We start from the raw sequence: 16,038 nt of genomic DNA on the forward strand, positions 1-16,038 counted from the left end.
CGTAATGGAAAACCAAAAAAAGCGAGTAGACCCGAGGCGAGTCGAGTAGATACCACGCAGTGGAAAACCGCCATAGGTGTTAAAAAAAAAACAACTGTAATTTCTTGCCAATTAAGATGCTTTGATTTAGAAAGAAACTACTGTACTGTTGGTTATAGTTAGCTTTGTTCCAAAGTAATGCGAGTCCAAACTTTTGTTGTTGTCTGGAAATCTATATTTCAAAGTTAAACAATTGATGCAAACACTTTTCTGGGTCGGTATTCCTTCAGAATAAAATAAAGTTTATTGCCTCTTGAAAAGCCTATTAAGCTCTGACGGGACTCACCTTGTTTCTGTAGTAGTTCATGGATATCTGTCTTGGGTTCTAGCAGCGTCTCAGTGTCTCCATCTCTCTCAGGCTCCTCAGCAACAGGGGACTGGTTCTGAGGCTGAGGCTGAGGCTGGAACTGAGACTGGGACTGAGACTGGCTCACGGACAGGATTTTCATTCCCAGATGAGGGGCTTCTGAGCCCAAAAAAGCTGCTGGGCCATCGATACCTACAGCAGGAGAGACCAGTCAGTTGTTACCTGAGCTGTTAATGTCCTCATGTTGTAGTAACTACATACAACTGTTTGTCTGTCCGAGCAAACACAAACTTGTTTTTTCCTCAAGTGTACAATGTCGTAATACTGATTATCTAATATCTATTTTATGCATTTATGAAGTGGTGCATTATAAAGCTGCCTTTCTCCTTCTTCATATAAAACTGAATGTAGCACATCAAAGCCGCCTACTTTTATATGCACACCGGAAAGATTGTGTGAAAATGTGGTTCTACATGACCTAACAACAAATATCCCTCATGTGTTCTACATAAATGATGCAACATTTATAACAAGAAAATAAAAAAAATAAAAAAAATATTAGGTGTTTTCCTCACCATCCATGATGACATCGTTGGTAATAGTGACTTGAGACTCTACCAGAGGGGCCTGCTCTTCACCACGGCGCGTCCTTGACCGCCGGGGCCGAGTCTCTGTGTTGGGCTGGACCATGAGAGGCTCCTGGCGCTTCCTCCGCTGCTTCTGCTCCAGCAGTGCCCTCTGTGAACCAAACAGGGGATCAGAAACAGCGTAGAACCTCATTCTACATACAAACGGGCATGTGTGTTTCAACGCACATGACCAAAAAAATCACTACATTTATAAATGCCTAAGGCTTCTTATAAATGTTAAAAGAGGCTGAGAACACTTAGCCAGGCTGGATAACATAAACTCTATGAGCTGAGGATAATTACATTAGCATGCATGGTGAGTTCCATTAGAATAAAATTAAATAGGAAAACCCTGTGAAAGATGCAGGTGACTGCACAGCAGGATTATTCCACAGAACAGTTGAGGCTAATGGGTATTTGATTATTATTTGTAGAGGTAGCTTGCGATAAACTGTTGAGCAAGTGAAAATAGCTTTAAGATCTCTGTCTCACTGTTTCTGTCCCTTCTGAAGTCTGGGAGCTAAACAATCTGGACTCATCAATTCAAAAGACTCTGCTTTAAGGAGGCTCCGGATATGCATGCTTGCGTTTTGGCTATAAATAAAGGCAACAAATAAAAAAAACATAAAGCATTTGTCGCTTTCATAATGAATGTCATTACTGTTGGTGTAATAATAGTTTCAAATTGCATATTAACGGTGTTTGGGGGGGGCACAGCAGACTGCCGATGGTGAAGGTATATGTAAAGACAAATTTTGGCCTGACGCTGAGCTTCAAGATTTTATTTTTATTAGTAGTTTTGAATTAAACCATTCAGTTAAACATTGTATTTTAGAGATTATGTATGAAGTGTTTCTAGAATCGGTTGGCATAATCTGACCTTTTCTCAAGAAACTGATTGTTGAATGAAGTGAAAACTCATCAGAAAAAATAAGATTTTCAAAGCCCAGACTCTGGACTAATTCTTTATATAGTCAAAGTCTGACCGGTCTGTGTTGCCTTTCCGTCTAGTTGCTATTTTAAGCCAATCTATTGTAATATTGACATTCTTTTGTAAAGACTCAGTACTTGGCAATTTGAGACCAGGATGTGACTTCATTCAGCCTCCAGTCTTTCCTGTATCAGCCAAAACGTGAAATAAAGTAGATTAACATACAAATCTGATTTGAGGAGACATACTTTGTATTAATTTGTGTCTTTTCAAAAAATACGATGACTAAAAGTTGAAAACAGATCTTAGTGATAAACAGCCAGATAGGAAGACAGGCTAAACAGCCACACAGCTATGTCACTTACACAATCTGTTATCCTCAGAAAAAAAGGAAAGGAAATATATCAGAAAAAGCAATATTACAAGTTACCAACCCATTCCATTGTGTCCTGAAGTGTGAACCAAAGTTGACAGGTTTCTTTATAGAAAAAGCATTACAATTCACATTTGTCTTGAGGTCAGGTGGAAGTACGTTCTCCCCAAATGAGCAGCACTCCCGCTGGGCATGACTCGGTCCCCCTGTCCCTCATCTCTACGCGACCGATAAACCAACAGCCTGCTCTGTGCACTATGTGCTCCTGAACGAGGTCTGGCTCTCTGAGCGTACGCGCGGTCAGCGTTGCAAACTCTGAATCTGTCGTCATTAGAGCTCCAGTGGGAGGTGACAAGGAGGGGGGCGGGGGGGCAAGAGGAGTGCTCAAAGTGAGATATGGTCACAGTGCTCCTGGTATTATTGCCTGTATGGTTTTCATTTTACTATTTGAAATGGGGATGGGAAACACTGAATTGAGTCAAAACAATAAAAAGATGGATTTAACTTTTATTGTTTATTATTTATCAATAGATGTTCCATAACCTGCATGTGACCCATGTGGGCATAAGAGGATTTGTTTGTCCTCAGGATTTACGTAAGAACACAAGACTCTCAAGTGAAGTAGTTTGGACTCAACTGAAAGTGTGCAGCCTAAGGCTTCATTCACTTGATCGGTCGGTCTGGCATTCACCGCAGGGTTTTGCTGCGGTGTGGGAGTGTCACTAAATGGCCTATTTGTGTGAAGTCCTGTTATATTCATTAACCCCTTAATGTAGCACAAGTAGACTTTATATTTCACAGATATTGTTTTCTGTCCGATTTTTTATAGTATATATCACGACATTCCACTGCCAGGATTGCTCCGGTGATGCTAAAAAATCCGATGATGTCCCTCTTTTCGGCTGGATGTACGTTACCATCTACTTCCTCTATGATGGAATTTTAAACTCTGGTGGATGTATGAGGACTATGGTTAACTGCTCCTCAGATCTCAGCAGGGTAAATCCAGACAGCAAGCTAGACTATCTGTCCAACTGGAGTTTTCTGATGCATAACTAAAAGAACCTTTGAACATACACGTTCAACCAAAATAAGTTCCTTTCCGAGGCTATTTTGCTGACATACCGTGGCTCTGTCCAGAGCTTAGCACCATTCAAGATGATTGTGATTGGTTTAAAGAAATCTCAATAAACCAGAGCACGTTTTTCTCTTATCCCAGAATGCTGCATGGACTAGCCAGACGCTCCTCCTTACATGATTGGCCACCGCAGGGTTACAAGGGGTTGTGTTTCTAGCCAGTTGAATCTGTCTCAACATTTTGCTACAGGCTGCTACAGATTTTTTCGGCCCCCAAGGCTGCAGCCTAAAAACACTACTACTATTTAAAATGGATGGGAAGACTTATATATTCGCCTGACAAAGCACCTTGGGACCATGGAAGACACACACACACACACACACACGCACACACACAAAGCCAGGCGCCTTGCACTAAATCCATCCTTCTCTTTGAACTCACCAATCTAGCCCTTCTGTTCGTTTCTGCCTATTGTGTGAGATAGTGGAGTATGGCTTCCAGCTTAAATCAAAGCTCTACACAGTGACTCTTCAACAAGGTTTGGGGATAAAGAGTCTTACAGATGCTTGGGTTGGAAAGGATGAAAAGAGAACAAACTGCGAAAGAAGAAGGGCTATGTCAGGTAATGGGTGGATAAAAGGAAAACATTCAGCCTAGGAGTAAGTAAGCATTGAAATTCCAAGGGACTGAGCAGGTGAAAAACAGCCAATTTCCCAAATAAACAGCATTTATCACTAAATTGCACACCACTGCGTTGATGTTGAAGCTGTTCCTGCCAACAACACGTACCCCAGCAGGCACCAGAGTGGCAGAACACAGGGCCATCTCAGTTCTTAATTTACCGGGTTCATGTTAATGCTTGGCAGGTGATACAACAGGTTAGCTCTCAAAACCATCATCTATGTGTGAATTAAAATGCTTAATCCAACTATAAGTGCACAACACCAGATGTTTTATAAAGTACACAGACATTGCAGTCTTAGAAAAATGATAAGAGAAAACAACAAACGTGTGAAGTGTTAAAGAGCCTGTGTTGTTCTTTTGTGGATGAAATGTGGCTTCCTACCTGTTTTTCCAGCTTCTGTTGCATAAGACTGGCACTGTCATCTTCAATGCCACTACAGAAAAAAAGAAGAAATTTTTCTTATAAAGAGTTAGAGACTTCACACTCAGTGATCTCTGAAAGCACTTACACTAAGTTTGATTTTCCTTATCGAACCAGTAGAGGTCACCACTGCTGTTGCACAAATACAAGGCAATAAAGACTTTGTATCGTGTATGGTCTTCCATGAAATAAAAAAATTAGGCGTTAATAGGGTTTAGTCAAAGTAGTGGCCATTTTAAAAGTGGCAATAAAACCAAATAATGACAAATCTACAGGCCTAAATGTGACCTTCTTGTTGACGAAAGATGGCATGACTCATTTTCCGAAAATGACGGGGGGAAAAGAGAACAAGTTTGTGAAAGAGAAAGGGAGCAAAGAAAAAAGACTCCAGCTGAGAGAATGCCTTGAAGTGTAAGTCTCCTGGGCATTTACCCTGGACACCTATCTGAAGGGACAGGGCCCACGTTGCTTAGCTACCATGGGAAGAGAGAAGGGCAACAGCAGGAGTCTGTGCTGTTGAAGTCAGAGACCTACAGTAGAAAAGTCCCCCTCATAGGCTAATGTTATGTGTAAGACATTAACTCCACTTTGTTCATTTTTTCCTGTTGTGTAAATCTATAAATAGCAAATGCTCTGCTGGGCTGAAATTAGTTTCTTGTAGAGAAAAGGATTAAGGGAATAGGATGAGAAGTCTTGAAATCTATCTCTCCATCAGGTAAGCTCATCAGATATCTAACTCAGTCATCCCTCACCCCCCTATTTTCATCTCCCTCAGTCCCTCTCACATCCTTTCTACGGCTCTAGTGTGTAGGTGATGACACACACTACTTAAGAACCTCAAGCCGAACGCTGGCTGACATCACAGCTCATCTCTGAAAAACAGTCACTAAATTTCAAAAGGTGACAGACTCCGCAACCTATTTCTGCCAACGAGAACACGGTTTAATGAGCCTGTTCTACTTGTCTTAAGCCCACATAGGTACAATTAGCATCAACATCTGTAACCCAACAGCCAACACGGGCTTAATTCATCTCACAACGCGTCATGTCCCTGTTGAATCCCTCTCCAAGCATCTCTCAGTGTTGACATTGGCAAACAGATGGGTCCCCTGGGAGGCCATTATTGCATCTGAGGTAGGTGGTGGTAAGAAGGAGAATGGATAGAGAGCGGAATATGATAGCAGTTTTTAATTACACATACAGGACTGTCATTTAGGATGGTAAAGAAAGAGATGGGTGAAAGTTGTGCAAGTGAACAGCAAGACTTAGATTTCCCATTGGGCTGTGCCACTGATAACGCTGTTTCTATGGACACAACATCAGAGTTTCCCTTCTGACCTCAAACAAAACTTTTCTGTTGTAATGGTACTGCACGGTATGTCGTTGAAGCGATCTGTGTCGGAATATTTTGATTAAACATTTTCATGGTAGCTGCAAATGAGTAGAGCCTGTTTTCCCCAGAGAAAGACATGCCACTTGGTAGCGGCAGATGACGCATGCATTAAGTTTGTTTGTAGCCTAGAATGCGATCATAACTGGTGAAAGAGTCTTAGCAATGGAACATATTTGTCATGCTGTAAAGCAGATTGGATTGCTATGTGTCCAAAGCTGTTGGGGAAAAGTCGGACAAATTTGGTATTTACATGACAGATAAAATGCCCTTTAAAAATGCAACTAGACTTCTGTTCACCGGGCAATTCATGTCACAGATTGAGAAGAAAGTGTGTGTGTTGGGCAAGTGCATTGCTGTCTACCTTGCTGTTGAGTTAGAGGAGAAGCTGGCAGAGCTCGAAGGTCTTCAGCGAAATTGGCAATTTGGCACCACAGCAGCCCGTAGCACAGGACATGTGGAAAATTAGAGAATGACACATGTTCAGCAACACGATCCCTAACAAGAGACATCAAGAGACATGAACAATACTCTATATACCAATAAGGTTTTACTGATTCATTTGTAGCTTGAATGAAACTACAGCGCTACAGCAGTCTGCTAACAGATGTTACAGTATGCTTTAGTAGAACTGTAATTATCTAATGAAGTCAAACAAGCTGAGCGTTAAAACAGAGGACAGCTGAAGAACAAGTGCAACTTAAAATCAAAGTCCAACATCCTTCAGAGTATTATCATAAATACTTTCAATCTGTTGGGGGTTGAAAGAATGTCCCCTACCACAACTATTCTTAGAAAACACACACATATGCACACACACACGTCCAGAGTGTCTCATCACAGATGTGAGTGATCAATGTTTCATTAGTCCGTCACAGCTTGGGTGACAAGAGAAGGACAAGCTTCTGTTGTTCCTTCCTTGTTTGTCAGAAGAAGGTAACCATGGAGATTTCAGCTCCGTCAACAGCCCACCTCCACCAGCATTGATTAAAAACCTGCAGCCAGTTCTTGGGCTTCACTGTAATTGGAGGTCTTAGCACTGTGCTGTAAAGACTAACAGACTGACAGAAGGAGGGCTCTGCGAGGGCGTGTAATTCCTATTGAGCTGCATTTAAATCTAAATATTCATTTAGAAAACATTTGGTCAGAGGCATTTATGTGGCAAATATCAAATGTGCAATAAAATAGCATAGATAATAATATATATATATATATATAAAATATTGAATAGTAACTGTCTATTACACAACTGTTGATTCAGGGTGCAAAAAAAACAGGTTGAACTGTGACTTCTTTTCAGATGACAACATAAAAGCTTTTAAGAAATTGCGTGATGTAAACCACCGGGATCTTATTTTGAAACACAGTCCATTATAGCTGTTGTTCATTTTAATTATACGGCTTCCACTTTGCCACTTAGAAAAGGAATCTAAAAAGTTAAATGAGCATAACGTAATGTCTGCCACTGGCAATTCAGATTCCAACTGAGAGAGGATACATGATAAAAAGGACCAATTAGATGAAAATGCTTCATTCCCTGTTTACTTATGTAAAAATGATTAACGGCAACCTACTAGAACTAGGTTCACTGTTTGTTTACACCTGAGTGAGCACAAAACAGTGGAGTATATCGTTCCGCTTAAAGCATCTTTGATTATAATGTGGATGCCAGATTTAACTGGTGAGCACAAGTTTTGGTATAGGTTCAAACCTGGCAACCTCACTGCTACAACAATAAACAGAGCAGAGCTTGGATGTTGTTTGACAATAAAAAAAGTCCCATAACTCCATGCAAAACAGCAAATTGTTATTTTTACATCTCTGTTTGTGTACCGATGATTCACACAAGATACACTCCGGGAGCTTCAATGATGATTTTTGAACTTTGGGCACTGCCAGGGGGGCTGTTATCATAGAAAGTAAAAGAAATGGACACAGTGACACTGTATACTCCAACAGAGATTGGTGGAAGTGAATTAGAAGATCGTTTCCGGAGTGTTACTGTGCAGTCTCAAACTGAGCTTGACAACATAGATGTGACGTGAGCAACCTGTCTGAAAGTTGTAAGTCTTCTGGAAGCTGTGCCAAGAAAAATCTGTTTGTGGATAGATGTTACTTCATATGAATTCAATTGCCACATACCCAAGTATTTCCAATCCATCAAAACGTTGCTGAAATATTTAGTTCTGATGCTTTCATGGACTCCCTATGGGCACTCTCCCTTCCTCCACGACCCCCGATTGCATGCGAGCTTCTCCCAACTATACTGCAATTTTTCTACTGTGTGACAGAAAGTCGTGTGGTTATGACACAATCATTTACAAAAACAGCTGCTACTGGGCCAAAATGTGAAATACAAGGCAATGGAGCCTTTTGTACATTCTTGTGTTTCTTTAGAAATAAACAATGGACAAATAGAGTCTTCAAACACTTCAGATGTAAATTTATTCGCTGTCAGAGTGATGCCAAAATGATTGGCAGTTAATGGAAGGCTAACGGGAGGTGATGGCTTGTTAGCCTTAGAATTTTCGCATAGGAGGTACGCTTTCCGGATGCTTATTTACCCCCTTGGCTGTTATTCCCCTGCTTCCAGTCTTGGACTGACACTGTTTTCTCCTCATCTCCTTACTTAAAGTACTGCCTAATATCAACCTTCTCATACCACTCTCAATGTTGAACTATTTCTTTAAAACGTCTGGCTTCTAATGTGAAACAGCTGCAGGAGATGTGGACCAAGCAACTGATGCTATTCCTTTTCTCCAATCTCAGCTTAGACTATCTATAAAAATTGTTGGATGCATTTTATATACAAAGGGAACCCGATAAAGGGATACTTTGACTTCCCTCCGTGCTGCCAGTCGTGGAGCGACCAAGGTCTGCTGAATCGCGACAGACCTCTGCTCAGCTGGCAGTTCTGTTCGCTTTGGCCACAGTAGGAAGCCACACGACGTTCATCTGGACACACTGCCCATACTGCCATGACACAGACCTGGATTTAAATCAGGAAAAGTATCTTTTTAAGTAGCGTAATAAGCAAATGCAATTAACAAGGTGTAGCTGAACCCTTAACAAACTGGATCACTAAGGCAAAAATTAGTTACATAGGCAATACTGCCATTACCGGCACATTAGAATGTAAATATCTCTGAGCCTTGACAAACAAAATGCTAACAGTCATAGTTATTTCAGCTGTTTCGGTAATCAGTTGGATGGATAGTCTAAGCGCATCCTTAGTTACACGAGTGTTCCAATCAAGCAGCCAACAGCATGAAAAAGACAACAGCTTGGACACACGCAAATCACCAACTCTGGTTACAGCACAGTCACAGCCTGATGCTCTGAATAAGTAACGACATGGTGGCAGAAACATGAGCAGGATGAACATCTTTGACCGCAGGTCAGCCATTCAGCCAGCCAGAGGGATGGAGCAGCGACTGGAAGAAACATTATAGTAGCGCTGACCTCTTGTCTTGGCACAGGCCGCTTTGCAATTCTCCATCCACAAAAGTCAATACAGCTCTGAGAACTAAGGCAAAAATGTGGTTGTCAATGAGTGTGTTAATGCAGGAGCCAGCTGTCTTACTGGGACAAATAAACCATAAGTCTTTGGGAGCACACAAAGAAGGCTATTTTCAAACAACCACTTCTATGATACCAAAAGCATTTGTATGTGTGGAGCTACCTGTATGACCAGCGACTGTAGACAGGCTGAGATCCCCCATTCTTTATAGTGTCCATGGATGCGGCTGCAAGAATGCTAGTCCAAGGCTCTGCTATCTACAGTTCACAAAAATGTACATTCACACTGGAGCTCAGAGTTATTGTGCAGTCCTGCCTCACAGAACACCCCACAGGTTCCAAAATCTCTGCTGTTATTTCACTGACAAAGAGTAGTTCTGTCCCACCCAGGGGAGTGACAGCTAGCAGCCCTGAGGCAGACTGAGGTTGGGAAGCTTGGAGCTGTTACCATGGCTTCACACTTTGGGCAACCCACAAGGATTCAACTAGGGACGGGTATGAGAGTGACAAGCCTAAATGCTATTGTTGAAAAGACATTTTAGCAAAGTTACGTAAACAGTCCTGATACTATGAGTGCAAATGTGAGATGTCTGAGCCTGTTTATGTTTGATTTAAAAATCACAGTTTTTTCTATCAGTTAGACTACTTGCTATCACCTAAGTTCCCTTATTTCACTGCCCGACTACTTTCCATTAAATTTCTGAAAGACTCAGCGATCAGTCGCAGCTCATTTCCTCTGACTCATAAGGAGGCACTGCATATATCAGACCACAGATGCACATTCTGTCTGGCATCTCTGTTATACGCAATAGTGGGAATTCATTCATCTTTAAATAGCTCAAATCTCTTCTAAAAAGTAATGCCCTGCAACATTAGTGGATTACTCTATGTTCAACTGTCAGCAGATGAGTAAGACATTCCAGTCTGTGTTACTCATAATAAGCACATGCTGTTTTATAAAAGTACCTTCAAAAACCTGAAACCTATAGAATGTTCATTCTAAAAACAGACATGGTGTGGAGATCTTAATCTGGTTGCTAGGAAACCAGAGCCGGTCCAATTTTTCTGTGCCTATTTGCGAGAGCGAGAAAAAGAAAGCATGGAGAAAATGAAGCGTATGTTTGTGTATGTTTGTCCTGAGAGACTGCGGTAAAATGGCATATAAGTCAACTGATGATAAGCAGGGGAATCGTTCACCAGAGGGAGTAATTAATGAGCTCAAAACAAATGATGGAAATAAGCTATGAGAGCTGATAATCATACCATTTCCATGGGGGACGACCCACTTCACTTAAGACTCTCCTACAATGGTCCTTTTATTTGTTTTTTAGTTTTGGAGAAGTATCGGCTGCTGTCCAGTACGTGTTTGCAAATTAGAATCTTCTCATGGGGAAAGAAGCCACGTGGCACTGATCATAACATCATGCAGCAGAAACACAAATACTATAACAGTGAAATGTAAGCAGTGCTGTAGCATTCAACAAGGACAAAGTGATTCCATTACAAATACCAGGGTTGTTTTTTTCAGTGTTTCAGACAGTGATTGAGCAACAGAGTGGATTATTCTGGCCAGCTGGGCCATATGTGTTTGGAATCAACTAGCCAACCACAGTAAATCGCAACTCAACCACAAGCTTTGCTTGTAGTTTAAGAGCAAAATCTTTTTATTCGACTGATTTATAATGACGGTGTTACGATGGTCAACTGAGATGAGTACTGAATGAATTCCCATACATCTAATCCTCTTTGGGACTAGACGCATAACACATATTGCACTTGGGGGTCAGCTTCATTTTCCGACCTTGCTGACAATTCCTATGAACTACTGATGCAAAAAGCAACAAGAATCAGTTGCTTGACAACTCCTGTGGCAAGCAGGAAGCGTATTTGTGATCTTTCAGACCTTTCAGACCTACAACTCTCTAAAGAATGTATACTTTATAGGAAATTCTAGGCATAGACGCTTTTGTATATGGGATACTGATGGTCCTCAGAGATGTTATACAGTATGTTACTGTTGTACCCAGAATCACAGCAGAGAAAACAGTCCACTAGGGTTAGTATTAAATAGTCTAGGCAGACTTAGCTCCAGTCGTCAGCAATGACAACCTAAAAAATTGTTAGCTACTATTACCTTTTAGCTGATGACTCTAGGCTGACACTGGATGTCTTTTGATGCCATTTAAGTACTGATGGGCCATTTTCTATTTAGGTTATGTGTCGCGTTCTTACCACTAACCTTGGCAATGATGATTGATGACTACTTTTCATCAATCATCATTGCCACAAGGGAACAGAAAACTGCATAAGCGGTCCACACTTCAACCTTACATACCTGCTATCAGTCCTTTCAACATTTCATTTGTGATGCTGTTATGAAAACTGTCACTCCTCACATGTGTCAGCTCTGCAAGCCGGCTCCACTATTTGTAGCTGCATTACTCTGAGGTTCTTTGATACATTTGTGGGAGAGATTGATTAAAACCAACAAGAAGCAGATAAATGCCCCTTATTCAACAGTCTCTGAAGGTTCGTTATTACAAATGCAGTCAGCCATCTGTGAACTTTATAACACAAACTGTCTGGGATGAATGGGTGTGCATCACAGCATGTGTGCAGATGGAAAGAGTCAAGTGCTGTGTCTCACATTTCTACACAGTCAAGAGTTTTCCTTGGGTAAAAGTGCAGTGTTTGTTAGACATCTGGGCGTAAACAGGGTGGCAGCTGCTCATTTTCTAACTCTGAACCAACTGACACTGACTGTGCAAGCCATATGTGTGTTTGGAGTGTAGTAGGCAATTAAAAAACTTTCAACATCACTGTAAAATAAACATGAATTTGCATTATGTAGGCTATGTCTCAAATTAAATAAAAAAAATCAAACTGGGAATGTAACAGGAAAGGGTGGGAGCTACTTTGATTTTCATCTCACTGCAAAATAAGAGCAGACTTCTGCTGCTCCAGTGCTCGAAATTGTTTATAGTAGCTTTCATTGTGTACACAAACACACACACACACACACACACTCAGACACACACACGATGCTGCTATGCTATGGTACATTATGCTAAGGGTAAATGAAGTGTGTTGAGTCTGACTGCTATATCATTACATTCGATCAATCCAGTTACTTTCAAATGAAGAATAAAATCCAACATTTTGCTTTTACTGACTACCACTTAGTTGTTAGTGTTAGCTGTATGTAGCTTCAGTGCCTCGTTTGTGTGGGGAGGACGTAAACTACATTACTGCAATAGACACAGAGGCTACAGAAAGGCATGCTCAAACATGACATGCAAACTTTTTTTCTCCTAATGCCTCTCGCTTCAGTGTATTTAAAATCAAAATCTAGTCAGATCTTCGTGGCTGAGTCTGTGAAGTATATAACTTAAAACATCGTAAATAAACACAGAACCCTGCATTCCTAGTGGTCCACATTCCAAAACTCGACGTGTTCGGGAACAAGAGAAGAAATTGCTTGTCATAGAATAAAAGAAGAATGCCTGGTTATTGCGTAACTAAACACTTTTTTCTACATTAGATAAGATGAGTTGCTCATTGTTACTTAAATCCATGAATTTCTAAATGTGTTTCATGCGAGCAGGCTATTCGTTGTTTATAAGCGAGCAAACCTTAACAATTAAAGCACGTTTCCCACTTGTGGTAACGTTACTGTAATGTTAGCGATAATGTAGCTGAATGATTAATAATTATTTTCCTTTTCCATTGTTCAGCTACCGTTATAACGTTTGTGAAGCGATGTTCTGCTGTGGCACTGCAACCGTTAGTAGCTCGCTCACTAAGCTTGGTATTAAAGAGTAATATATTATCGTGAAAACTGGAGCAAAAAATTACTCATGGTAACTGTCATCTGTTATCTGCAAGCTATGCGATGTTATAGCTGGCTTGTTACCATTAGAAGCTAACGTTAGCTGCCGCATTTAGCTACTGTATTCAATGGTGCCTTTATAAAAGTTGTGGTCGACGGTCAAGTTTTTTCGGGTAAAATAAAACGGTAACGATAGCGGTAGCTTCTCATTCCACAGTTAACCAAACAGAACAAATGCTTACACAATGTACAAGCAATGTATGTTTTATTTTACCTTATGCTGTAGTAACTCATGTTTATCCACGGTTGCTAAGGAAGATCCTCGTGCAGCAGTACTTTTTGTGGACGCGGTTAAAGAGAACTCTGTTACACTCGGTCCTTAGTTACCGAGCGCACTAAGAACGGGCGTTCCTATTGGTCTGCCGATTACTTACGTAGATTTAGATTGGTGGACATTCTGGAGGAAGGTGGAGAGTTGTTCTCTGTAAGAGAGCTATGGATTATTCTCCTTTTACCTTGAAATAGGTTATAGCTTCAATTCAAAGGTGCCTCACAGGCATGAAAAGATAAATATAATATGTGTCAAGGATTTGCTGCAGTGACTTGTATCTTTTGGTTCAAGGAACTCATTTGTATCAAGAAATACATTCTGCATAGTACAACTACGGATGTCTTTCTGAAATGGCCACAACCTATTTCATTTCTGAAAGAAAGAAACTAAATCTTACCCCAGAATACTCCTATTTAGCAGTGTATACTGGTTTTGTTTTTTACCTTGGACTCATACATTAATTTCACACATCTGAAAGAGGAAAAAAAGGTTTTAAGTCACACAGTATTGCCCAAAATCACCAACAGCAGCACTCAAGATTTCATGTCATTGACAACATTTTTTTAGTGTTTGCTCGATACTGGGCATGAAATAATTCAGTTACAGTTCCCGTGGACATTGGAAGTGACCTTTCTTCCAAATATCTGCCATTAAAATGTTGAAGCAGATAAACAAACAGGCTTGTGTTGTGAAAGGTTAAGTGGTATATTTGAATACAAGAACTGCTTTTTATTTACAACATTATCTATAACAGTACAGTGTAATCGGTCTAAATAAATTCTCATTTGCTAAAGGCTTACTATTTAGATATTGCTGTAGTTATTGAAATTTGGATTTGTCCATTATTTGATTTGATTATTACATTAATAACATTTTAGTGCTGTGCGGAGGGGGTGGATGAGAGCTATTTCATAACATCCTTGGCTTATCAATACGTTTAATCAAAGTAAACGGTCAGTGAACTGATATGTGATCTTCATTACTTTAAAATGCAGAAGCTCCATTCAATGGATAAAAACAGTTCATTGAAAGAATTCTGGTCACGTAAATGGTCCGTTTGAAGAATCAATGTCTCTTCTCTGTTGACCTAATTGCCTAAACATGTTCTTACCAAATCTCTACATCAGCTGTGAATTAACGCATCTGAATCAGAGAGATAGCCCCTCTGTTTTAACATCAACATCAAACCTTTCCTCCTCCTCCATGTCACCTTCACCCCATAATCCCTCTCTGGTGTGTCAGCCACTAAAATGTCAGGTGGATGATTACATGGTGGTGTACATGGCTGAGCCTGTAGCAAGTGTAGAGAAGTGGAGGTGGGGCAACTTTTCCCTTCTTGAATTACTTTTGGAGTGTCCACATCCGGTGGCATATTGACACTATTGACCTCAGTGGTGCTGTACTCATTGCAGGCAGGTGTTGAAACACCATCTCCTGGAATTCTGCATTTCTCTGTCACATAACTAGATGGAGTTTTAGTCCGGTCCAAACATCTGCTGGAGGATGCGGCACCATCAGAAACTCTCTCCACATTCCTTTTTCTGATTGAGGCTGGCTGTCTCTTTGGTGTGTTGGAGTACTGCGCACCTGAAACTGTCCTTTTGATTTGGTGGGATCCCTGTGGTTCATTTCCCACGTCACACACAACAGTAGACTCTGTGGATTTCTTTGTGCTTGTATTTTTCGGTTGATGAGATTGGTCTCTTGACCTTGTCTGAAACGATAATGCAGGGAATTTGCACACACTTTTTTTCCTGGACAGCTGACTGCAACTGTCAAGGATGCTTGTTGCAGAATGACATTTCCTCCTCCCTCGTCTCCCTGGAAGTGCAGCTGCAACTGAACGGTCAAACTGGGGTCTTACCTAGAAGAGTACAGTAAACAGACAGCTGAAAACACCTGGAGACACTTAGGATAATTATTATTCTGTGAAATAACTGCACAACAATTTACCCAAGAATTAAGTGCTGAGCTGTTCTGTGCTTGTGACTCTGTGAAAAACTCTTTGGGATTGAGTGCTGCTCGGACTTCAGGCACATTTTGGAGTCTGGCTCCACACAAAGGCTGCTCCAGGAACAGCAGGGGAGGCTTCTCTGTTTTTATGGCTTTACGGGGCATTAAATAAAATCATTCCTGAATACCTGTTGGAATGAAAACATCGCTAAATCAATGTAACTGTCTGGTTTAAATAGCAGACAGACAGATGCAGATTAATGTTTACGGTTCAGAAGAACAGCCAGCTGTATACATTTGAACGTTTTCATTCGTAGCTACAAGCACGACGCTGTACTTACCTAAATGTGATACTTCGCGTAAGACATAGCCAGTATTGCAAACAATTAATACATGTATGAAACGTTAGTTATTTCACTGCCGCTGTCCACTATGAACTTCTTTTGTTTTGTGTCATCTTGTTACCCATTTCCCGGTTTCCTCCACCATCGTCTCTGATTGGGTGCCATCGTGGTCGTTTTGTCCAGCAACTATTGGTGAACTTTTATACCACG

General features: G+C 40.8%; 2 protein-coding genes across 6 annotated transcripts in view; both read right to left on the bottom strand.

The window, feature by feature from the left end:
• Positions 1–13,596, bottom strand: part of zmp:0000000711 (tubby-related protein 3) — a 19,602-nt gene extending 6,006 nt beyond the window's left edge. Inside the window, exons 1-6 of one of the 4 annotated variants that reach the window (XM_034863241.1) lie at positions 13,475–13,555; positions 9,535–9,629; positions 6,217–6,258; positions 4,424–4,475; positions 922–1,084; positions 326–538 (exon numbers count right to left, since the gene is read on the bottom strand). In XM_034863241.1, the coding sequence (XP_034719132.1) occupies positions 326–538; positions 922–1,084; positions 4,424–4,475; positions 6,217–6,258; positions 9,535–9,590 (526 nt within the window). In that variant the 5' untranslated portion in view covers positions 9,591–9,629; positions 13,475–13,555. Of the gene's footprint in view, positions 1–325; positions 539–921; positions 1,085–2,340; positions 2,612–4,423; positions 4,476–6,216; positions 6,259–9,534; positions 9,630–11,610; positions 11,658–13,474 lie in introns of those variants that run through there. The other 3 variants (XM_034863243.1, XM_034863242.1, XM_034863244.1) reach the window with 3 other exon arrangements.
• Positions 13,597–14,212: 616 nt separating this feature from the next.
• rhno1 (RAD9-HUS1-RAD1 interacting nuclear orphan 1) lies at positions 14,213–16,031 on the bottom strand. 2 transcript variants are annotated; one of them, XM_034863251.1, is made up of 3 exons: positions 15,826–16,031; positions 15,485–15,675; positions 14,213–15,395 (listed from the first exon to the last, which is right to left on the bottom strand). In XM_034863251.1, the coding sequence occupies exons 2-3, from the start codon at positions 15,647–15,649 to the stop codon at positions 14,655–14,657; spliced, it is 906 nt and encodes a 301-aa protein (XP_034719142.1). In that variant the 5' UTR covers positions 15,650–15,675; positions 15,826–16,031; the 3' UTR covers positions 14,213–14,654. The 2 variants fall into 2 exon arrangements, with proteins under 2 accessions (XP_034719142.1, XP_034719141.1); XM_034863250.1 differs by having other exon boundaries at positions 15,485–15,672; positions 15,826–16,019.
• Between the last annotated feature and the right edge of the window lie 7 nt (positions 16,032–16,038).

The sequence above is a fragment of the Etheostoma cragini genome, chromosome 23, assembly GCF_013103735.1.
Source record: "Etheostoma cragini isolate CJK2018 chromosome 23, CSU_Ecrag_1.0, whole genome shotgun sequence".
In the NCBI taxonomy this organism is placed as follows: Eukaryota; Metazoa; Chordata; class Actinopteri; order Perciformes; family Percidae; genus Etheostoma; species Etheostoma cragini.

What these genes read in the sequence shown, in the direction of transcription:
- rhno1 (XM_034863251.1), bottom strand. Translation starts at nt 15,649, where the DNA reads ATGCCCCGTAAAGCCATAAAAACAGAGAAGCCTCCCCTGCTGTTCCTG. An exon ending in GCTCAGCACTTAATTCTTGG is followed by an intron (nt 15,396 to 15,484) that starts GTAAATTGTTGT and finishes GTACTCTTCTAG; the next exon opens with GTAAGACCCCAGTTTGACCG.